Source organism: Haliotis rubra, unplaced genomic scaffold (genome assembly GCF_003918875.1).
Source record: "Haliotis rubra isolate DU_JTF1 unplaced genomic scaffold, ASM391887v1 Scf1, whole genome shotgun sequence".
NCBI classification, from domain to species: Eukaryota; Metazoa; Mollusca; class Gastropoda; order Lepetellida; family Haliotidae; genus Haliotis; species Haliotis rubra.
Window position 1 is genome coordinate 10441008 of NW_025764891.1, and position 25176 is coordinate 10466183.

Sequence of the window (25176 nt, forward strand, 5' to 3'; positions counted from 1 at the left end):
ACTGGATGAAAGCATGAACAACTTCCACAAACTCTGCAGAGGTAAGGGCGGCATATATTAAAGCAAGATATGCACAAATGTCTATGTATATACCAAAAAGATAATACAGTAGATCAAAGAAAGCCACCTGTGAAGATCCGAGTTAGAATGAGACTTCAGTAACCCATGCTTGTCGTAAAAGGCGACTAACGGGATCGGGTGGTCAGGCTCGCTGACATGGTAGACACATGTCACCGTATCCCATTTTCGTAGATCGATGCCCATGCTGTTAATCACCGGATTGTCTGGTCCAGACTCGATCATTTGCATACCGCCGCCATATAGCTGGAATATTGCAGAGTGTGACGTAAAACTAAACTCACTCACTCATACTAAGCACTAGAAAGTCAGTGAGACAATTGAACTGCCTTTATATCGCTGGTTTCTTTTGTTAGACTGCAAAACCTTCTTAGGAAAGATTTAGCATCTGTGACAATGAAACAATAATCAAGTATATCATTTGAGCAGTTTATCGTTTATTCAGATTTAAAGATCTGGCATCGAAGGTAAAATGTACAAAAACTGTATACACAAACAAGAGTATCCGTCTCAAATAAAAACGTTACAAATTTCCATCAGGAACTCCTTAAATGCTATATATCGGGTTTTTTCAGAAATTTCGTATTTAAAATGCATTATTATGCATTTCTTACAAAAAGTACTAAACTACTTTCAGAAGACACCAATATATACTTCATCGTGCCATGATTTGATGACAGACATGGTTCTTAGTAATAACAAATACTACAAAAATATATTTTTATGACATCGTCGGGAGATGTGATGATGCGATTAGAACATCCCATGGTGTTCTTCATACTGTAGGCAACAGGTTTGTTTGCACCGACATAACAATAATATAGTTGTATGTAGATATGTTTGTAGATAAGAGAACATACCTTACTATCAATATAGCGTAAACATATCATGATAACAAAATAAAAACATGTGTGACATATACAAGTAGCTGTACAGTGGAATCTTGGTAAATCGATGTCATTTGTTTTATGTGGTGGTATCAAATTAAATCAGTTGTTTCGAAATATGGTTTAAGGTTTGTGGCAAGCTTACTGAGGCTCCACCGACCTGAAAATATAGGCAAAGCAGCATCTTTGCACTGGACACACTCGAGGTGCTGCTAATGGTATAAGCATTGTATTTAAAAGTATAAACAGCGGAATGCCAAAACACACCAAGTTCACGCGGTAGCAACCGAAAAATAGATTATCTCCCTTTGATGAACATGTCTTAAAGGGAGACAATTTATGGTACCATTATTTCGGGCAATATTTGACAGCCAATTCAAGTTCTAAACTCTAGTAAGTATGATCGTTTTGTTACTGGAAACCTTTTTCATACGTGACAAGCAAGGTTTCAAATAAACCTTGTAGAAATGGCTAGATGAACACAATGTGCAAAAACTAAGCCTAAAATAATTCACTACACTGTTCAAAAGACTCAGAGAAGCAGAGCAAGAAGTTATTTCAAAGCATATATTGGTAGATCAGCATTACACAACAGGAATTACATCAACCAAAATGTAAAATAATATACATATTTCGTAAGATCTCAAACAATAAGAAAAGAAATATATACATGTAACAAGACATTATATAACTGGAAGTTAATTGAAAAAAAGAGGATGATATTCAATGTACCCCTGTTAAAAAGTAAGGTACAAAGTTACATATTACATTCGGGAAGTGTCACTGTTTTCCTACAATGGAAATTTCGTTTGCTTCTTGCAACGATTATTTACAGACCACCGCCATATAGCTGTAATATTGCTGAGTGCAGCCTAAACTAAACTCACTCACTAACTCACTTGCAATACTTTACAATCTTAGCATAACGTGTATAGGCATCGCTACAGTATTTTACAGAAGTTACAGGCTGGGTTAGATGGAATATATGTACCAAATGAGTATTGATAATCCTTCTTCCACAAAATACGACAGCTATTTGAAGCATTTGCTTGACAGTTGGAAGACGTGGTTTAGAGTGCAAACGTGCACAGAAGTCTCTTCTTCGTGTCATTCACTGTGACATGGCTTACATATTGCTGCAGGTGGCTAAAAACCACATTTACTCACTCTCCCGTACAGCCCACTGAGAGGTGATATCCACGTCTCCCAGCCTACTTGGTGTGACAGAGGGGACAGCATTTATCATTGTCCTTGTAACAAGTTTTACAAAAGTCAGCTTGGCACCCTGAACTTTTGCACTGCCAACCATTTTTGGTCTCTTCTTCACACTGCACACAGTTAACCTTTGCCACCTTCTTGAAACAAGGTAATCGAGACCAACATTGTGACTTCTTCGATTCGTTCTTTGCTTTGACCTCAGTGGGCTTGACCGACCGGTCCGACATCATCTTCTTGAGATCGTCCATAAAACTATGCCGCTTTACTTCAATTAGTCGATATAGGTACACCACTCGTGCAGTTTCTTGCTCAGGGTAATAGAAAGCTGCAATCTTATGTCGCAACCGTAGCCCATATGCTTGCAATACTACAAACGCTATGGCCAGGAAGTACAGAACAAGAAGCACGTAAAGACTGTTCTGATCAGGAACGCTTGGCTTTGGCAGGCACTTTTGAATATCAAGAGAACTGTCGTAGCTCTGCTCTATATTGAAGCCAGAGATAAACGTTTTGAAGATATTTGTCAACAGACCAGACCCTTCAACTTTCAACTGGATTTTGGACATTCCCGATAATGTGAACTCAAAGCGACCATGTTTATTAATCAGATACAGAATGTAATAGAACAGGTAATCAAACAGAACTAATAAGGCTGCAATAAGCACATGCATCAGAACTGTCACCATGCCATTCCTCCAAGTGCGGAATTCTGAAGGTGAGAGCCGAAACGAAGTTGAGTCAATGTATTTCTTCTTTTCGTGCCTCTTCAATGGTAGCAGTTCCTTCACCTTGTTCTGCTGTCTCGATGCATCAAGCGCCTTCAGCTGTCTCGTTAGGTAGATGTTGTCAAATCGGAGGTTGGATAAGTAATTCTTGCTGTAGAGAAATGCTTGAATCAGGACCAGTGTAATCACTAAAGACAATACTCGGTTGATCACGTTGACAACAAAGTACGCCACATCGAGTTTTTCTTTAAGGTCCGTTCTAATACCATCTAAGATATCCGAAGCGCTTCTAGACGAGTTGGCATTGCCTGATACTACCCCTACGTTTTTAAGTTGGAATTTGAAGAGTCCTTCTACCTTTCTTATTTCAGTCAAAATCTTCTTTATTCCGTCAGTTATGACGTTGTCTGCCAATGACAGTGGTGAACAGAGGTCGATGTTTTTGAGTCCATTACACAATTCCCCAACTTTAAGGACACTGCATATGTCATCCGCTATGGCTCTTGTATGTCTGTAATAAAATATAAAAATTCTTAAACATTTCCGAAAAAATGGAGTGAAGGGTGTACTGACACATTTGTGCATAACAACTTCTAAGTTGCTTTAAGGACGTTTCAGGGCTACTTCCTGCCTTTCCATAGGTAACTGAATGCTGATGATGTGAGTGTTTATTTCAACGCACATCTGCCACGACTAAGACATCAATTACAATTTCAAGAACCATCAGTTCACTCCTTATTACACCAATATAATAACATTCTTTAACCCTGTCTGATCATGTCCTGCGTTTGGATGTCACGTATTATGGACATGACCATGAAACCATTTACGGACATTATATATTTATAAGTGAACTGTGTGAGGACCAAATATCTTAGTAGTTTGTTGATCATCATACCTGCTTTTGATAGGATCTGATTCCACGTCTCGTTTCCTGCGAAAGATAAATCCTTTCAGACCACCTTTGATTTTATCCACTACACTACCAGGATTCAGTTTATCTGTAATCGATGAAATCTCCCGTCGACAGGACCGCTCAGCACCACTTAGGACATTGGCACACTTGGAAAACACAGAACCGTAGGATGCTCTGCAGACCTGATGAATAAAACACATCTTTTTAGTAATCAAGTATACACACTACTCTCAAAGCAGATGAATGATAATAATTGTCCGGAGTATATATGCACGGGTTCAATGTCATCCCCACGTACTTGGGATCATGAGGATTGCGGTAATTGAACTTCCTATATGAGAGTACATCAGGATTTGCGTCATCACTTTAGCTACGGGTCGGTGTACGGAATAGGGGCCAATATCTAAAGATTCTCAGCCATGAGCTGGCTTTAAACACTGTTGGATGATAATTAGATCGCCTGGATGAACTTTTACATTTCATAAAAGGATCAAAACCATGGACAAAACCCCTTTGTGTAAAGGTACATATTTCAGAGAGGGTTTCACTATACACAAAAAACAACAATTTTCATGCTATTTTGTTACTAGTCTTAACAGACGAAAGCTGCCACAATGCTCCATTTTGGGGGACTGAAGTGCAAGCATAGGATTATATAGGGATCAATAACTGTTTGAATACCTTCAATAGACAGATTTGTTTATAAACTTACCCTCGTGGCTTTCTGAAAAGCATTTGCTGCCTGGTCTAGTCCACCACTGACAGCAGAAAATCCTTGCTTAAGCCCACCGAAAGCTGCACTGATCTTGTCGGTTATTTCTCTAATCCGACTGGCGGTGTCGAGGAGAGTGTCCTGGACCTGCTTCAGTGGCTCCTCAAGCCTCTGTTGCAACATCTGACTCTGGTTGTAGGCCAGCTCAGTGATGCACGCCATTGTGTCAGCAACCTGAAACATATGTTACTTGTTGTATGGGGACAGTGGGGTAGCCTAGTTCAAGCGTGAAACAAACGTAAACATTCTTTTGGTCGGTCTTTTAGTCGTAAATTGCTTTTAAAGAGATACCTCATTCTGAATGTCTCGTAAATTTTGGGGCAGTTCGGTACCCAAATGGTTAAAGCATTCGCTCGTCACTTCAAAGACCCGGGATCGACTGCCCATATAGGCGTAATGTGTGCAGCCCATTTCTGGTGTCAATAGCCGTGATATTGTTGGAATATTGCTGAAAGCGGAGTAAAACCAAGCTCACTCACTCACTAGTTGCATGTTTGACATCAATACACTAAAGTTACATTTCTAGCCCAACAATTTCGCGTTGCAACGACTTCATTGTTATCGAGGGTTTTGACATGGATACTCTAAATTTGCATCTTTAACGCATGATTTCACCTTATTACAACAATGTGTAACTCAACATTACCCAAAATCGGTTCATGCTATGCGCTAAGGATGATAGCATCAACTCTTCTCACTGATCAGAATCAGAGTTTGAACTTACTTCATTCGTATTATTAACGATGTTGGTAACCGGTCCCATCAGAAGCAAGCCACCAATGATGGACAAGAACGCCGCACGACCCTTGCCCGTGAAGATACTGACACTCATCAGAGCTGTCACACACCGAGCCCGGACTGACACAGCGAGTAGAACACACATGACAAGAGTTGCTGCCCCTGCTATCCCTCCTGCAACACTGTAGCTGTACTGGAAGCTGAAGCGGAGGGCAACAAACAGTCCACCTCCCAGGAGGATGCCGACAAGCACTCCTAAAGCAGCTTTTATCCTCCTGTGCTCATCGCTCCTGCTTTTGAAAAACCTCTTGCCGAGTTTCCCCAGTGTATTCGAGCTTGCTGACTGTTTCTCCTCCGTTCCCGTCTTACGGTCGGTGGCGTCATTTGCGTTGGCGCCATCCTTGCTGTCGTCTCTTTTTGTAGGAGAGTTCAAACTGAGAATTTGAAGGCTGATATCTGAAACGGCCTTCCCGTTGTTACTGTGAACAAACAAGCAATCACATTGACATACATATTTTTTCTTATTTTTATACTTATGCATTTATTTATTTATTTATGTATTATATTTTGGTATTTTTGGAATTTTAAACACTCGGGATAACCCAGGTAAACTGAATATGATGCTATGATTATAAATAGTGATGCTATGATTATAAATAGAAAACTGTAAATAATCAGATTAAATACCGTCTGTTTTTGTTTGTTTTGTTTTTGGGGGTTTTGGGGGCTGTGGGGTTTTGGGGAGGGTGGTTTTACACAATCTTACTCGGTCAGCGCAGATGGTCGTCCGTGCAGTGAACAATTCAATTACATTAAGTAAGACAACTCGGCACTACTTCTCAGTCTAGACCAGATAATACGGTGATTAATAGTATGAGCAACATTCACACGGTCGTGCTTTGATGACACCAGGTCATCATGGACATGCTAATACCCAAGCCCTGTTTGATGGGAACCCCCATCACAAGGGCTTGTATATATATATATATATAGAGAGAGAGAGAGAGAGAGAGAGAGAGAGAGAGAGAGAGAGAGAGAGAGAGAGAGAGAGAGAGAGACAGAGAGATAGAGTACATACCTTGGTGCCCCTTTTTTGGGTTAAAACCCCCTGTGTACTCTATAGGCTCTAGAAACTTTGTAAATGAAACCATTTCTTTTGTAGCCAGATGTGTATATAGAGAATACTACACGAGGTCTCATTACATACGAATTATACGAAACGAGTGTCCTTCCTATTGTATCTGACCGAGCGAAAGCGAGGTTAGATAACATAGGAAGGTCACGAGTGTGGTATTTTATTTATTATGCACGTCTTACATGCATTAAATTGACAAAATAGCGTATTTTTCTTATTTTTTTGTTTCAAACCGAAACCGGTTTCATAAAGAGGTTGTGGAAGAGTTTTGTACTGTAATACAATATTTGCATGACGTCACACTGTAATGACGTCACTGCCTTGGTAACAGACGTCAGGATGCATGTCAGTTGCCATCGCCTCGTACAGCCTCCTACAGTAAACTGCTCCGTAGCACCCCGTTTCTTGGTTTGCAGTTGCTTCACTCGGCTATCATCACTGGTGGAAACTTCGCGTTTATGTTTTTCGACGCATATAATGTCTCAGTTCAACTCACAATTAAACAGCGATACGGCAACGTTCGCAATATTTACACTCCCACAATGCATATAAGTTGTAGAATGAATGAATTCACGTGTTTGTTATGAATGAACAAGTAGTTCCGTCACAACGTGACCTAACTGAGACGTCATCGGTTATCCAATCAAATCGTTAGAATCTCAGGTCAAGTCGTTACGACACAGGTCAACGCGATACGACACTCGTGTGACGTACGAGATTAGTATGTAACTACCCATACGTTGACCACGTGTGTAATAAATCATATTATTACCCACGTGGTCAACGTATGGGTAGTTGCATACTAATCTCGTATGCTAAACAAAATTCTTCCGCAACCTCTTTATGAAACCGGTTTCGGTTTGAAACCACAACGATACCAAAACTACGCTATTTTGTCGATTTAATGCATGTAAGACGTGGGTAATAAATCAAATACCACACTCGGTCTCATTACATACGAATTATACGAAACTCGTGACCTTCCTATGTTATCTGACCTCGCTTTCGTTCGGTCAGATACCATAGGAAGGACACTCGTTTCGTATAATTCGTATGTAATGAGACCTCGTGTAGTATTCTCTATTTATTACCCACGTGGTCAACGTATGGGTAGTTACATACTAATCTCGTACGTCACACGAGTGTCGTATCGCGTTGACCTGTGTCGTAACGACTTGACTTGACATTCTAACGAGTTGATTGGATAACCGATGACCTCTCAGTTAGGTCACGTTGTGACGGAACTACTTGTTTATTCATAACAAACACGTGAATTCATTCATTCTACAACTTATATGCATTGTGGGAATGTAAATATTGCGAACGTTGCCGTAACGCTGTTTAATTGTGAGTGGCGTCATTTGCGTTGGCGCCATCCTTGCTGTCGTCGCTTTTTGTAGGAGAGTTCAAACTGAGAATTTGAAGGCTGATATCTGAAACGGCCTTCCCGACGTTATATGCGTCGAAAAACATAAACGCAAAGTTTCCACCAGTGATGATAGCCGAGTGAAGCAACTGCAAACCAAGAAACGGGGTGCTACAGAGTAGTATAATGTAGGAGGCTGTACGAGGCGATTACAGCTGACATGCATCGTGACGTCGGTTACCAAGGGGGCAGACGAGCAAGGCGTAGTGACGTCATTACACTGTGACGTCATGCAAAAAAGTGTACTACAGAACAACATTCTTCCGCAACCTGTTTATGAAACCGGTTTCGGTTTGAAACCATAAAAATAACAAACATACGCTATTTTGTCAATTTAAAGCATGTAAGACGTGGGTAATAAATAAAATACCACACTCGTGACCTTCCTATGGTTTCTGACCTCGCTTTCGCTCGGTCAGATACCATAGGAAGGACACTCGTTTCGTATAATTCGTATGTAATGAGACCTTGTGTAGTATTCTCTATGGATGATATAGTTTGAAAGTCAAATGTTTATTCTCAACAGTCCTTGCAAATATAATTTCGATAATCACCGTCCTTTGATTCCGTGTATATGAAAAGTTAGATGTAATAATTCTGTGCTGCTGACGTTGCTCTATAATCATAACGTGCATAAATATTTTACCCTTTCTTCCCCTTTGGTTTGGTTTTCTTTGGCTTTTCTTCCACGTATTGCCGGGAAACACACCAGTCTTCCCACTACGTTTATTCAAACCAAGACACCAGCCATTACCAAGGTCTTCAACATTCGTTATGACGTCATCAATCTGCAAGGAAATCTCGTCCTCCTTCTGGTTGTCATACGGGTACTTCGCCACGTACATGGTGAACTACAGGGCCTGTGAAATAAGAGAACGCAGATTACCAACCCCGTCTTGGATGTTGAGAAGAATGGGTGATACTACGTGTGGGTCCGTTAATCGTTATCGTTAGTTCCTGGTGTTATGGGATTATATACAATCAGTTTGTTCGTCCCGATTTCCTCCTAAAGAAACTTGCAAATGGTTAACGGAATTTACGACACGTTTGAATAGGTGCCACTGAAACAAGTAACAGAGTTTTCGTTCAAAAATCGATAGAAGTTGTGTTTGTTTGTGTGTTGTTTTACGCCGCACTCAGCAATTGTCGATACATGTTTCTATTGCCTTAACATTTATCGACCAGTGTTTCCTCCATAAGTGGTGGTTCGTGAAAGACAGTAACCTAAAGTACAGTTGGGCATGCTACTTCCATTTTGGCATGCCGGTAACTTTTGATTGTGGGTTCGAACCCGGTATTGGTCCTGTTTATGATCCAAGGGTTTTCAGCTCTATTTTCGACTTCGATTTATTAACAAAAGTGGTAAACAAATCATGACCATGTGTCATTTTGACTTTCTTCCCATATCAACTCATATCGTTGTAGTGAGATTTTGTATATCCGATATTCTTATTAATCACTTCCTGTAAATTTGAATTGACAACTATCATGGCATCGCCATAGCAGCAAAATCGTTCATTTGTCAAAGTAGGTTTACAACAAACTCAAAATGTTATTACTCAAAACAGGCATGTTTTAACAGTATGAACAATGTTGCTTTCAGTTTATTCCGTTTCAGATCCTACACCATCATTTACTACTACGCGATTACCTCCCTTGCATACTGAATTTGATAACCATGGGTTTTCTATTCTCAAAGGAATGATGTATCAGGGCGCGGTCATGGAAATCGTCTGTTTGAAACTAGTTCCGTTAAGCGCCTGGACACTGCTGTCTGATTTGTTAATGTCGACTCGGTCAAAGCTTGCTAAAGGTCGCGTAACTTGAACAGTAATGTAATATGGGGTAGTGTGAGTGAGTGTGTTTAGTTTTACGCCGCTTTTAACAATATTCCAGCAATATCATGGCGGGTTACACCAGAAATGGGCTTCACTCATTGTGGAGAATCGAACCCAGGTCTTCGGCGTGATGAGCGAATGCTTTAACCACTAAGCTATCCCACCGCCTCGTAATGTAATGTAATCAGATCTCTGTATAGCGGTAACAGTCACAGAGATGTTTTAATGGGGTTGTTCATTTCAGGTTTTAAAAAAACAACTGAACGACACACATCACATCGGGAATTCTAGAAATTCGCGAGTAAATCAACGAAGCATTCGACTTTATGGATACCAATATTGCTTATTGCATATTTATTGCAAGATTTTTATAATTTATGCTTTGGCCGTTCTGACTATGTTGTATGTGGCCATTTTGAACTGATATAGAGATGTTTCTCCTCCCATTTTACACTTGACCTTGCAAACAAGAAGAGCCATATTCAGTTTCCTAAAAAGCCCAGGATATATGAACACTCACTTACTCACTCACTCAAATTTCACCCACTCACCCTTTCACTCACTCACCGTCTCACTCACTCACTCACTCACTCACTCATACCAAACGCGGCACTCGTACGCACACGCCATACATGCCACACAAAACAATCCTCGCCACACGTAACACACACGGAAACAAATTTGTGAACCGTTTAGTCAAACGCTGGATGTAAGTATCTAAATGCTCTTACGCTTTGCAATATGATATAAATTTGTGCATATTGATATCAATGTTGAGTTGATAGGCCCAGCCTAAATAGTTCCTTGTGATGTTTCCAGGGCTGATTTAATCACAACGCCTATACTTGTCTGACATACTCACGTTTTATTCAATCAACAAGTGGGTGTCACAGCAACCACATAACCGTGGGCTGTCTTCATTCATGTTAATAACATCAGATACCGAGATAATTCATTTACACTGATGAAACGCCATACAGACGTTACTGGTGATGACGCTACAGCCATAGAGGTCGTTCCACGCACTCGGTCTAACTGTAAACATTGTATTAGCTGTCTCATTGCGTGTTTATTTAATTAAGGGACGATGTAGGATAGGATCCCTTTTGTCCCACGGGAATGTCAATTTATGAAGTTTGAAATATTGGAACGATTGGAATATAGATAATGGGAATGGTTTACTTACTGAGAATCTTAGGTTTTTTTTCTTTCCTTAACATTAATTTCTTTATATTATGTTTGTGTCGTTATTATCTACGTTCAGAAAATCAACCAAAGATTTGGTCATGTTCGAAGTTTAGACACAACATTGGTTATACCTCTTGAAATAACATTTCTTAAGAATTCCGTGGTTATTGAACCTAAAGCACTTAATAGTTGAAATGCGCAAAGTTCAAATTAGTTCATTATTCAAATAGATGTATCTGCTTCGTTTCAAGTTCTAAATGTTTTGCTCAGCTATAGATGAGTTATTGAATCCGAGTTTAAGTCGCCTTTAGATTCTAGCAATAACACACAGAAATAGTCTTCACACACTTTACCCATGTTGGAATTCGAACCCGGGTTTAAAGCGTAACGAGGGAACGCTATAACCGCTAGGCTACCCCACCGCCCCGCTCTGTTAATACGTTATGCAACCCGTGAATATTGATCTTCAGTAACCCATGCTTGTCGTAAGAGGCGACTAACGGGATCAGGTGGTCAGGCTCGATGACTTTGTTGACACATGTCATCGGTTCCCAGTTGCATAGATCGATGCTCACTGGATTGCCTGGTCCAGACTCGGTTATTTACAGACCGCCGCCATATAGCTGGAATATTGCAAAGTGCGGCGTAAAACTAAACTCACTCACTCACTCATCCTCTCTTATCATGTGCCTGTTTGTTGAATTTGCGCTCTTGTCAGGGACAATAAAGTGACGCATAACCTTCCTGCAACACAACCATCCGCTCTAGATATATGTGAATAAATTTAGGAAAATATGGTATAAAATGCCAAATTTTAGAAGTCCAGTATTAATGACGCTGAACTAACACTTTACTACTTGAAATAGGATTGATAGAGCGTTTGAGGTGATACTTTGGTGAACCACTTTCACAAAAGGAAACGAAATTGACGAGGATGCAGTAACGTATGACATGGTAACTGATAAATGGTAAAATTCTGCCATGACACTGAAGGATGCTCTAATCTGACTGGTATATATTCCTAAATTTGAAGTGGGTAATTTGTGATAACAACTTCTGACTACATCACTGAATACGTTAGCAAGAAAAAAGAGTCAGTCACTCTTCTTTGAAGCAAAAACATGTTAGTCATCGTGCGAATAATGGAGGCAAACGTTTTCTCTTCAAATATTTGGAGTTTGTTTATTAAGGAAACCCCGCTACATTTAAACCATCGATCATGCTAATGCGATCGACTATAAATGACATCCAGCGGTATTTAATCGTCGATGATCTGCCTCAAATCCCGATTGAAAATGACAGAGTCGAATAACATCATATTTCTTCATGTGGTGATCTATACTTCAGAATCTTTGTATTAAAAAAGGCTGGAGTATAGCCTTCCTCATCTACAACCAGGGCAGATTCCTGTGCATACTTAAAAGTCTATATTTCGCTATCGTTAACGTCACAGTGAGTGAGTTCTAGTTTTAGCATTATTTCAGCACTGCCACGGCCGGGGACACCAGGGCTTCACATATTGTACCCATGTGGGGATTCGAACCCGGGTCTTCGGCGTGACGAGCGAACGCTTTAACCACTAGGCTACCCCATCATCCCGTTAACGTCGGAGCAACCAGGATATCCTCATGTTCCAAAGCGTGACCTAGCCGGCAGTACGTCATCGTGCCCTAATGACGTATCCTCTGCTCATGCTATCACTCATTTTCTCCACTTTGCCCATAGTCGCAGGGCTCCGAAAAGGACTTAAATATTGCTCAATGCGGCTTAAAACAACATTGAACCACACATTCACCCCTGACCGGAATGTTCGCCATTTCCACGCGATCGATACTGAATGAACAATAAATGTTGGGCCATTTATGATTTCCATAATAAGCTCTTAATTCCCGAGAAGGCTTCGCGAAATACGAGCTATTCCGTGACCCGAGCTACTGCTGTCGTGCGATCTCTGACAGCTGCAGCCGTAATGTCATTTCCTGACGATACGGATGCCGTGTGCGTGGTTGCTGCTGCAGACATACTTCTTAAAGGCCGTTACATTTGCATGACATCGTCGTCTGGAAATCTGGTTTATCATTTTGATATTCAACAGAAACAGTAGTTTGTTCTCTGGGCGAAATGTGACACCAATGATGGATTATGTCCGTCTCCCATGAAGATCCGGGTTACAAATGATCTGCAGCAAGCGTTGCTTGTAAAAGGCGACTAAAGGGATCGGATTCCTTATTTGGGTTACGCGCGTCACCATATCCTATTTGTGTACATTGATGCTCATAGTATCAACCATCTGTTCGTCTGTTCAGACATCAGTTTTACGCCGCTTTTAGCAATATTCCAGCAATACTGGGGTTGGAGACACCAGAAATGGGCTTCACACATTGTACCCATGTGAGGAATCGAACCCGGGTCTTCGGCGTGACGAGCGAACGCTTTAACTACTGGGCTACCCTACCGCCCCTTCTGTATCATGAAACAGGTTGGGAAACATTCACAGAACGACACATTATAAGGTATACCTCTCTGGTTATCGGATGCTCTAGACACAATGTTATGTAGAACTGATGAATAAATCAAAATCTAGAATCATTACAAAGCTGAATGGTCTTTGATCATCACCACAGTTCAAAAGAACTTGCTTAACTTGTTGCCTTACTTGTCATTATGACTGAAGCTATCAATCAAATTTCAGACAAGGCCTAGTATTTACATTTTGACTTTCAACCCGCTGTTAAAAACAGAATTTCAAATGGTTGTACTGTTTTAAAGACATGGACATCAAAAGAAATGCAGCACAATCGAGATGTTCAAGAAGGAGTCTATGGAAGCTCACATTCCATGCTCAATGTTTAAAGAACAGAGGTCATTTTTTGTGTGTAAAGACACACTCTTCGAAGTGGCAAATCCTTTCATCTGGCCATATTCCGTGACGGATATCCTTCTTTTAAGGTACAATTACTCCTTATTACTGGCTTAAGTTTCATTACCTTAATGCATTTCACACTCAAGGCATCTCATGTCAAATGTGCAGAAAATGTGTGTTTCTGTGTTGGAAGTTTCAAAACCGTTGCCGTCGGAATCAATGTTCAGATGTAAAAACACGACGCCTGCAGTGACTCAGAAGGGGGAAATTGTTATATCAAAAAGAAACATTAATGCCCAATTAGCATAATTTCCGTCAAAGAATAATCAAATGATAATTAGGTTATAACGAAAGCATTGGCACTAACACAACGAATATTTGGATCTTCTGCGGGTATCCAATAGTCGGGATAGCGGGTGGGGGTAGTCTAGTGGTTAAAGCGCTCGCTCGTCAGGGTTCGATTCCCTTCAAGGGTAAAATGTGTGAAGCCCATTTCTGGTGTTCCCTGCCGTGAATTTGCTGGAATATTGCTAAAAGTGACATAAAACCATACTCAGTAACTTCTAAAATATTGCTAATTATAATTTGAAAATACCGTTACATTAAAATGGGTGGTGCATACTACTATTTAACGTCAATTAAGAATGAAGGTTGCTTAAAAAAAGACAATAATGGGTCTTGTTTTTTTCTGTAAAATCGACTTGTGTCACAGGCCAAGGCGATGTCGATCTTCTCTGAGCCAGCTGGGTGCTATAAGGAAGTTATGTATGAATACAAATGTAATAACTGGGTTCCGTTTGTCCATTCCGTCTCTCGGAGGAATGGTTTATTCTGGAAATTCATGTAAATTCTTCATCCGGAATAATCGTGTTTGACATGCAGACTGATTTGACTATGGATTGTAAAGATGTTTTCCGATTTTTTGTCAACAATATCATCGTGAAAGCTTCACCGTTATAAATATTCATTCACAGGATTTGCGATTGTAGGGTTATTTAAGTCGTGCTCCGATTTAGTGCATGCATATTACAGGCGTCCGTTACGTTCATTGAGATATTAACTGATTCTGTAACAAAGTCGAGTATTTTTGATATTCTAGGGGAATCGTTTATGGTTTTTATTTGGTTATTCTAGGAGAGGAGGGACCGGAACGGATGGGTTTTTCTTTTTCCTTTGATATTCTAGGAGAGGATGAATTGGTTGGTGTTTACGGGTTTTTATTTTGTTTTGTTTGAGGGACGAAGAGAGGAAATACAGTTTTACCAAAAATATATTGATAGGTGGAAGCGTCCTGAAAATATAGTATTGGTGATTAAAAAATGGCCATGACATGACATGAATCCGGTTTGAATAGCATGAGCGAGTGAGCGAGTGAGTTTAGTTTTACACCGCACTCAGCAATATTCCAGTTATATGGTGGCAGTCTGTAAATAATCGAATCTGGACCACACAATCTAGTGATCAACAGCATGAGCATCTATCTTCGCAATTGGGACAATGACATGTGTCAACCAAGTCAAAGACCACTCGATCCTGATAGTCGCCTCTCAAGACAAGCATGGGTTACTGAAGATCATTTCTAACCCGGATCGTCACGGGGCTTGAATAGAATGACGTAATGTCATGACCTGTCAGTGATTTCTGAGGTGATAACGGTATTAGACTTCAAATGCTTTTGTAAAACATTTGCATTTCACCACTTTCACTATTCCACAAGACCCGTGAAGATCCGCGTTAGAATTGGCCTTCTGTAACCCATGCTTGTCGTAAGAGGCGTCTAACGGGATCGGGTGGTCAGGCTCGCTTACTTGGTTGATACATGTCATCGGTTCCCAATTACGTAGATCGATGCTCACTGGATTGTCTGGTCCAGACTCGATTACTTACAGACCGCCGTCATATACATGTAGCTGGAATATTGATGAGTGCGGCGTAAAACTAAACTCACCCACTCACTATTCCACTTCACTATGTGGTGAAGTTGTCTTCACCATCCCTCGGTATTCCACCACTTTAGCAACCCATGCTTGGCATAAGAGGCGACTAACGGGATCGGGTGGTCAGGCTCACTGGCTTGGTTGACATATGTCATCGTGTGTCAGTTGCGTAGCTCGATGCTCATGTTCTTGATCACTGGATTGTGTGGTCCAGACTATTTACAGACCGCCGACATATAGCTAGAATATTGCTGAGTGAGGCTTTAAAGGGACAAACAAATCCCTTGTTCCACAATATGCATTCAGAAACCTCGCTTGCTAAACATCTCCTCGTGGCTCCTTACTGAAACCTCACACACATACTCTCAGAGACCCCTCCTACACCCTCAGCTGCAACACTACTCATCGCAGGACCCTACAAACACAACCAGTACAACAACATCCCTCACAGACTCCTCCAACACCCTCAGTTCAACACCACCCTCCCTGTTAGACAACCTCATCACTGCTACTAACGCTCCCTCCCCTTCCATCTCACCCCCACACACTCACCCTCACAGACTCCTCCAACACCTTCAGTTCAACGAAGAGAGGAAATACAGTTTTACCAAAAATATATTGATAGGTGGAAGCGTCCTGAAAATATAGTATTGGTGATTAAAAAATGGCCATGACATGACATGAACCCGGTTTGAATAGCATGAGCGAGTGAGCGAGTGAGTTTAGTTTTACACCGCACTCAGCAATATTCCAGTTATATGGCGGCAGTCTGTAAATAATCGAATCTGGATCCACACAATCCTAGTGATCAACAGCATGAGTACATCTATCTACGCAATTGGGACAATGACATGTGTCAACCAAGTCAAAGACCACTCGATCCCTGATAGTCGCCTCTCAAGACAAGCATGGGTTACTGAAGATCATTTCTAACCCGGATCGTCACGGGTCTTGAATAGAATGACGTAATGTCATGACCTGTCAGTGATTTCTGAGGTGATAACGGTATTAGACTTCAAATGCTTTTGTAAAACATTTGCATTTCACCACTTTCACTATTCCACAAGACCCGTGAAGATCCGCGTTAGAATTGGCCCTCTGTAACCCATGCTTGTCGTAAGAGGCGTCTAACGGGATCGGGTGGTCAGGCTCGGTGACTTGGTTGACACATGTCATCGGTTCCCAATTGCGCAGATCGATGCTCATGCTGTTGATCACTGGATTGTCTGGTTCAGACTCGATTACTTACAGACCGCCGTCATATAGCTGGAATATTGCTGAGTGTGACGTAAACTAAACTCACTCACTCACTATTCCACTTCACTATGTGGTGAAGTTGTCTTCACCATCCCTCGGTATTCCACCACTTTAGCAACCCATGCTTGGCATAAGAGGCGACTAACGGGATCGGGTGGTCAGGCTCGCTGGCTTGGTTGACATATGTCATCGTGTGTCAATTGCGTAGCTCGATGCTCATGTTCTTGATCACTGGATTGTGTGGTCCAGACTATTTACAGACCGCCGCCATAAAGCTTGAATATTGCTGAAAGCGGCGTTAAAGGAACAAACAAATCCCCTGTTCCACAATATGCATTCAGCAACCTCAGCTGCAACACCACTCCTCGCAAGACCCTTAAAACACAACCAGTACAACAACACCCCTCACAGACTCCTCCAACACCCTCAGTTCAACACCACCCTCTCTGTTAGACAACCTCATCACTGCTACTAACGCTCCCTCCCTCCCCTCCCCCCACACCCACACACTCACCCTCACAGACTCCTTCAACACTCTCAGTTCAACACCACCCTCTCTGTAAGACAACGTCATCACTGCTACTAACGCTCCCTCCACTCCCCCCACACCGACACACTCACCCTCACAGACTCCTTCAACACCTTCAGTTAAAAACCACCCTCTCTGTTAGACAACCTCATCACTGCTACTAACGCTCCCTCCCCTTCCCCAACACCCACACACTCACCCTCACAGACTCCTTCAACACCCTCAGTTCAACACCACCCTCTCTGTAAGACAACGTCATCACTGCTACTAACGCTCCCTCCCCTTCCCCCACAACCCACACACACTCACCCTCAAAGACTTCTTCAACACCCTCAGTTCAACACCACCCTCTCTGTAAGGCAACCTCGTCACTGCTACTACCGTCCCCCCATACACCCACACACACACACACACTCACCCTCACAGACACCTCCAACACCCTCAGTTCAACACCACCCTCTCTGTTAGACAACCTCATCACTGCTACTAACGCTCCCTCCCTCCCCCACACCCACACACTCACCCTCACAGACTCCTTCAACACCCTCAGTTCAACACCACCCTCTCTGTAAGACAACGTCATCACTGCTACTAACGCTCCCTCCCCTCCCCACACACCCACACACTCACCCTCACAGACTCCTTCAACACCCTCAGTTCAACACCACCCTCTCTGTAAGACAACGTCATCACTGCTACTAACGCTCCCTCCCCTCCCCTCCCCCACACACACTCACCCTCACAGACTCCTTCCAACACCCTCAGTTCAACACCACCCTCCCTGTAAGACAACCTCATCACTGCTACTAACGCTCCCTCCCTCCCCCACACACACACACACTCACCCTCACAGACTCCTCCAACACCCTCAGTTTCAACACCACCCTCCCTGTTAGATAACCTCATCACTGGTACTAACGCTCCTCTCCCCCCCCCCACACCCCACCCCCCTCACAGACTCACCCTCACAGACACCTCCAACACCCTCAGTTTAACACCACCCTCCCCTGTTAGACAACCTCATCACTGCTCCTAACGCTGCTACCCCCCACACACACACACCCTCACCCTCACAGACTCCTTCAACACCCTCAGTTCAACACCACCCTCTCTGTAAGGCAACCTCATCACTGCTACTAACGCTCCCCCACACACACACACCCTCACCCTCACAGACTCCTTCAACACCCTCAGTTCACCACCACCCTCTCTGTAAGGCAACCTCGTCACTGCTACTAACGCTCTCTCAGCCCTCCCCACCCCACCCCTCTCACCTCACCCTCACAGACTCCTCCAACACCCTCAGTTCAACACCACCCTCTCTGTAAGGCAACCTCGTCACTGCTACTACCGCCTCCCCCACACACACACACACACACACCTCACCCTCACAGACACCTCCAACACCCTCAGTTCAACACCACCCTCTCCGTAAGGCAACCTCATCACTCCGACTGAAGCCCCCCACATATACCCTCCTCACAAACTCCTCCAACACCCTCAGTACAACACCCCTCTCCCTGTTACACAACCTCGCCTGCTGAACGTCTCTACATTAGACTCTACAAGAGCCACTCGACTAATCAAGTGCCCCCATTTCCTTCCTAGCCTTTTATTAGTGTCATTCGTAATCTTCCATCGCACTGTAATGCTCCCTGTAATCACCAGCCACTCATAAAGTCCACTCATCTCGCAGGTCCGTGTCCCGGGGAAGTTAGGCATTGTCTCCCACAGCTCCGATACCACATTAATAAACCGTTTGATGCATTCGGCGAGCAATTATTTCCCTGTCTCCTGGAGGAGGTTAACTAAAGTTACCAGCGTATAATGCGTTTCCCTGTAAGACTGTGTACTGAACATGAATATTTCCTTCTGACACACGGTATTGCGAGGTAATTCCCTTATCCAATTCCCATTACTCCCTGAATATCCAAATATCTCAGTAATATATATATATATATATACAATCCTTCACCATTGGCATCGTTTTCAGATCTCCTATATCTTGTTTTGACATGGATATATACAATATATAGTGGTGCAAAACCCTCGCTCGCCTTTTAGAATAAGTGAGTTTAGTTTTCCGCCGCTTTTAGCAATATTCCAGCAATATCTTAACGGGGACACCAGATATGGGCTTCACCCACTGTACCCATGTAGGGAATCGAACCCGGGTCCTCGGCGTGACGAGCGAACGTTTTAACCACTAGGCTACCCCGACTAAACCACGTCCCGCCGCATTTAGCAATATTTTAGTCGTGTCAAGGGGAAGCCAAACATTGGCCCCATGCATAATATTTATGTCGACAATCGAATCCATGTTTTCGGGGTTTACTAACATTATAATCACTAGTTTTAACCACATCTCTGATGTAACGTATGTTATATTTGGGATTACACTTTCTTAGTAAAGTACAGATTCTAGTACTTTTTGGGTTGAGTCCCATCCGGGATTCGAACCCACACCCTCAGAGTCAGGCACCTAATCGCCAGCACACAAAGTCAGACGCCTAGACCGCTCAGCCACCGCGGCTTCCCGGATGGGACTCAACCCAAACAGTACTAGAATCTGTACTTTACTAGGAAAGTGTAATCCCAAATATAACATATGTTACATTTGACCACTTTCTAAAATGGCATTGTATATTTCATAGCTTTCGGCCGTGGCAGCCGTGCCAATTAACACTTATCAGAGGGGTACACAAAGTCCGCAGTCTAGACTACCAGTTATCCGACTTCCATTTTTGTGAAAGCCGCGGTGGCTGAGCGGTCTAGGCGTCCGACTTTGTGTGCTGGCGATTAGGTGCCTGACTCTGAGTACTAGAATCTGTACTTTACTAGGAAAGTGTAATCCCAAATATAACATATGTTACATTTGACCACTTTCTGAAATGGCATTGTGTATTTCACATCTTTGATATCTAAGGCTAAGGGATATCTAAAGGCTTGTTTATACGGCGAAAATATACACATGTGCAAATTTGCATACATGAGTAAAAATACATAGGGTGTGCAATTTGCTAGAGTGTGCAATTTGCTGTGCGTTCATACGGACTTTAAGTTCTGTAAGCAAAGTGGTAGTAAATCTTGATGATAGATTATTCTGCCCTAGAATTGGATGGAGTAAGATGTGGGATATCAAGAAGGGATTGGCATTTCCCGGTGATACCTCAATAGTCAGACACCGCACAAGTTAGACAGTAGAGTTGGGGTTGACCAAGTGCTCACCTACATTGATAATGGAATAGGCCTAATTGGCTTATCTCTAGCACAATAAGAACAAACTCCCATAGTCAGCATTGACTTTAAAGTTTAATCCCTTTTAATTGATCTACTCACATAATATTAAGAGTCTTCTTCTTGTGCATAGTTGATAGTGTGGCTTAATCATTATTGTGAGTAAATCAATAAAAAATATGAAAAAGAAATTGACTGACTCAACTCAGTTTTCCCAAAATGTCTGTACTGCACAATAACGGCGGGTTTGCAGAAAGAGTCATCACATCGTAGAGAGGCACGATTCAGGTGCTCTTTGATCGCCATGTATACAACAACAAGAGGACGACTTGTCTGCACTGGAGATGCACTGTCAAGACATGCACAGTATGTCGGCAGAATGGCGCAAGGTGCAAGCCCTCGAACTCGTTCAAAGCCACCGCGACGACCCCGAAGTTGAGAAGCGGATTCGTAGTGCACCTGCCTCGCCTCTGCTTCCTCTTGCAATCGTCCAGGGTGACTTGGATTGATGTATGAACACTTGCCCTGATGTCCCAGGGCCTATGCCTTCAACGACTACATGGTCACTCCGGGGATGATGACTCTGTTTAGGCTGTCCTTGTGGAACCATCATGAGACCTTCGGCCCGAGGACCAGCAACTGCCTTGAGGGATTTAACAGCCGTCTGAACCTTTCGACTCGTCACCCGAATGTCTTCAGACTGATATAGATTCTCAAGAAGACTGAGAAGGCCGACAAGTTGAAGATCATCCAGATTGACTTCGGTGCAGCTCCTGGGCCACGCAAGAAGGTTTACAGGGAGATCAACCACCGACTTGGCCGATTGTGAGAGCAGTAGGAGCACAGAAGCAAGACTCCAGTGCAGTATTTGGATGCTGTTAGAAAGCTCGTGGAGCTTGGCTGAATTTGACTTTGCACCTCCATACTATGCCTGTAGTGCAAGTGAATGTGACGATTTTACTTATATTCGTGTGATATTATGACAGTGCCAAATATAATGAAAATTACAAAAGATGTTGAATGTGGGTAAATAATATACAAAAGATAATGAAATTGGTCTAATCTAATCTCAATCATCTCTTTATGTCTGACTAACGGGGTAAAAGTTGGATTAGTCCATTTTCCCAGGGGTAACAGCCATCCAAAATTTGTTCACTCAACCGTGTAATTAGGTTTTTTTAAAGTGTCCAACTGATGGGTTGTCTGACTAATGGGCGGACACAGGCATTTCTCTTATTACATCAGTGTTGGTCTGATGCTTGGATGTTCGCATGACTGAAATTCTAGAAGAAAGCAAACATCAAGTCTTTGGTGCTGAAGTTGTTGGTGACCGTATCACTGATGCCGAATGTGGAAACATTTAGAATGCGGCGAGAAACATATGAATTAATCTGCATTTGACGGAAGGATGAGCTCTCCCTTTGATCATACAGTTGAGGAACCACTGGATATAAAGAAAAGGGTTTTCTAAAACAATACTCACCCTAAGTAAATTTGCTATGCGTTCATACGACCGCATTTGCTTAGGGTAGCAAAAAATAAGCATTTACTCACCGTAGTAAAACATTTGCACCTGGTCCAGGCCATAAGTTACAATGTTTATAATACAGAAGATTGGGGCGGTGGGGTAGCCTTGTGGTTTAGCGGTCTCTCGTCACGCCGAAGACCCGGGTTCTATTCCCAACATGGGTACAATGTGTGAAGCCAATTTCTGTTGTCCCCCGCTGTGATATTGCTGGAAAATTGCTAAAAGCGGCGTAAAACTAAACTCACTTACTCACTCACTATTACAGAAAACACACTGTCTAATCGTCATGCTCCGACTTGGCTAAGTTTGGACCTCAAATTCCCATGTCGGCATCTTAAAGCTCATCTAATTCAACATCAATTGTTCAATTGTTTTCCTCCGTCTGTTTCAATGAAATCACCAAGTGATTATTTTAACGGTACTAATTGTCTAATGTTAGAATCACATCAGTGATACTTAAGTCAAATTACAGAAAACCCTTCCACAAATACACTGTGGCAATCATTGTGTTACACATTCACCGGGATTTATTATAAACACCGACTACCTTGAAAGGGATAAAGGCAATCTTTCCGATGTAGAATTGCGTAACACATTAAAATGTTTTAAGATTCTAAATTCCACATGTGCATTGAGTTCGACAAAGGACGAGAAGAAAGGATACAGGTTCCTTGTGCCTAAGCCTATCATCAAATTGAGTGATTGCTTTCTGAGAAGAAAAGTATTCCTATCCGCGAACAAAAAAGGGAGGTAATTATATGGGATGCAAGCAGAGGCACGGAAGCAAATCCTTCCTTAATGCACTTGTGTAACTGACCATTGATTTAGAATGAACGAAAGTCGCCATCGTGAATACTTAATTGGACGTGAGCGCAATAAAAATGAAAGAATTGCGTTTCTATGCGCTGAATACTTGTACAAGCTATCGAGGATAGGTTCCAAGTTAAATTTATTTTGGTTCTAATTCCTTGGCTGTCACTCAGGCCTCAAATGTTTGTCAGAAGATGTAAACATAGAATGACAACGCCAAAATAACCAGCCTGGATTATTCGACGAAACTGGTCCTTTATGGCGTGAAAGGCAAAATAAGTTGACACTTATGAGCGAGCGAGTTTAGTTTTACGCCGCACTCAGCAATATTCAAGCTATATCGCGGTGGTCTGTAAATAATTGAGTCTGAACCAGACAATACAGTGATCAACAACATGAGCATCGATGTACGCAATTGGGATACGGTGACATGTGTCAACCAAGTCAGCGAGCCTGACCACCCGATCCCGTTAGTCGCCCCTTACGACAAACATGGGTTGCTGAAGACCAATTCTGACCTGGATCTTCACGGGCAGTACACGCTGGGATGAGTTGACACTGGGTATTCTCCAGCTTCTCTTATGTTCAGATGAGCACATGGCGAATACCACGTCTGTTGGTGATATGGACACCTTTGTCTTTGTTTGCCTGAAGCCAGTCCAAAGCTGGTTTGTCCGGTTTGTCCGATGTAAATGGCGGAGACAATAATATTATAGAAGAATCACTCAACACTAATCCAGTTTAATCTATCTCCATCAAAAAGTATTAAAGTCTGTTTTTTATTGTGTTATTACGTAAACAAGTAATTTTAGTGTCCAGTATTCGTATTTCCTTCAGGCAGGTAGAAGGTAAGTTGTTTTCATATTTGTTAATTGTTTATTTTGATTGTTTGTTGTTGAATATTGGAGCTATGTCAATAAGGGGGAAAGTACACCCATGAAATATTTTTTTCATTCCTGTCGGAAAATATGCATTTTGTAAAACAAAAGTAGTCTGGAAAATATTTCATTTTCGCAACACGCAAAATCGTCAACAATAGCGAAGTTAGATGTTGATACTGATGTTAAAACGTGTCATCATCAACAAATATCCGATTGATCATTTCATTTTCTCTTTCAATTCAACACTTAACCGTTAAGTAGATATTTAGCTCAGAAAAACGTCCAGTCAGGCAGCGAGCCTGTCTATACGGATAGCAAAGATGAAAACAACTCCAAATTGAGTATTGACGTAATGAACAAATGTTCTTTTAAACCAGTAAAGTAAATATAGATTTACGACGTAAATATATCATCACGGCAGTGGACACCGGAAAAGGGTTTCACATACTGTACACATGTGAGGAATCGAACCTGGACCTTCGACGTGACGAATACAACTACTGGGCCACAACCCTCTCCCCGTCATCAGCATCCGCCTGTCTACCATATCCCCATTGATGGCACGCGATAAAACGAAACGGTGAGACTATTCGCCGACGGACAGAAACTATTAATGTCAAATCAGCGATGGGCCGCAATCAAGCAGGCTGAAGCATTAACATAACCCAAGAGCAATCCCAATCTAAACGAGTGGCATCCATTTCATCTATTATCAGTTCCTGGTGCTTTTTTAAAGAAATTGTGATGCTCTTACTTGATTTCTATAGAGCATCATCAGGTTTCCAGCATCATTCATGACTAAATTCTTATAAATATTTTTCACATTTTATCTTTAGTAGTTTCTTAACGTATATTATTTAATTCTTTGGGAAAGGAATCACAGATAAGGTCCATTTACACAACAATCTTAGGGTCCATTTAGTCTACAATCTTAAGGTCCGTTTGCATACAACTTTAAGGTCCATTTACATGACATTCTTAGGTTCATTTACATTACAATCTAACGGTCCTTTTAACACTATAATACAAGCACAAGGCTACACTTCCTTGTAGACACCAATGCCAATACTGGAGAAGACTTTCACCCCTATTCCACTCATTTCCTCATCCTTTTATCAGGCCTATATGTATGGAGACTAAGTCCGTCAGCGCATTGAGCATTCATAAGTGTGTTGACATTTGCGCTTTATAAGTGACATTATTATTATTATTA

General features: G+C 42.1%; 1 protein-coding gene across 1 annotated transcript; it reads right to left on the bottom strand.

The window, feature by feature from the left end:
* Nucleotides 1–493: 493 nt before the first annotated feature.
* Nucleotides 494–18090, bottom strand: LOC124270222 (DC-STAMP domain-containing protein 2-like). The gene is made up of 7 exons (XM_046705578.1): nucleotides 17926–18090; nucleotides 16274–16357; nucleotides 16066–16136; nucleotides 5321–5813; nucleotides 4537–4770; nucleotides 3807–4006; nucleotides 494–3419 (listed from the first exon to the last, which is right to left on the bottom strand). Exons 1-7 carry the CDS (start codon nucleotides 18088–18090, stop codon nucleotides 2177–2179), a joined length of 2490 nt encoding a protein of 829 aa, XP_046561534.1. The 3' UTR covers nucleotides 494–2176.
* Nucleotides 18091–25176: the final 7086 nt, after the last annotated feature.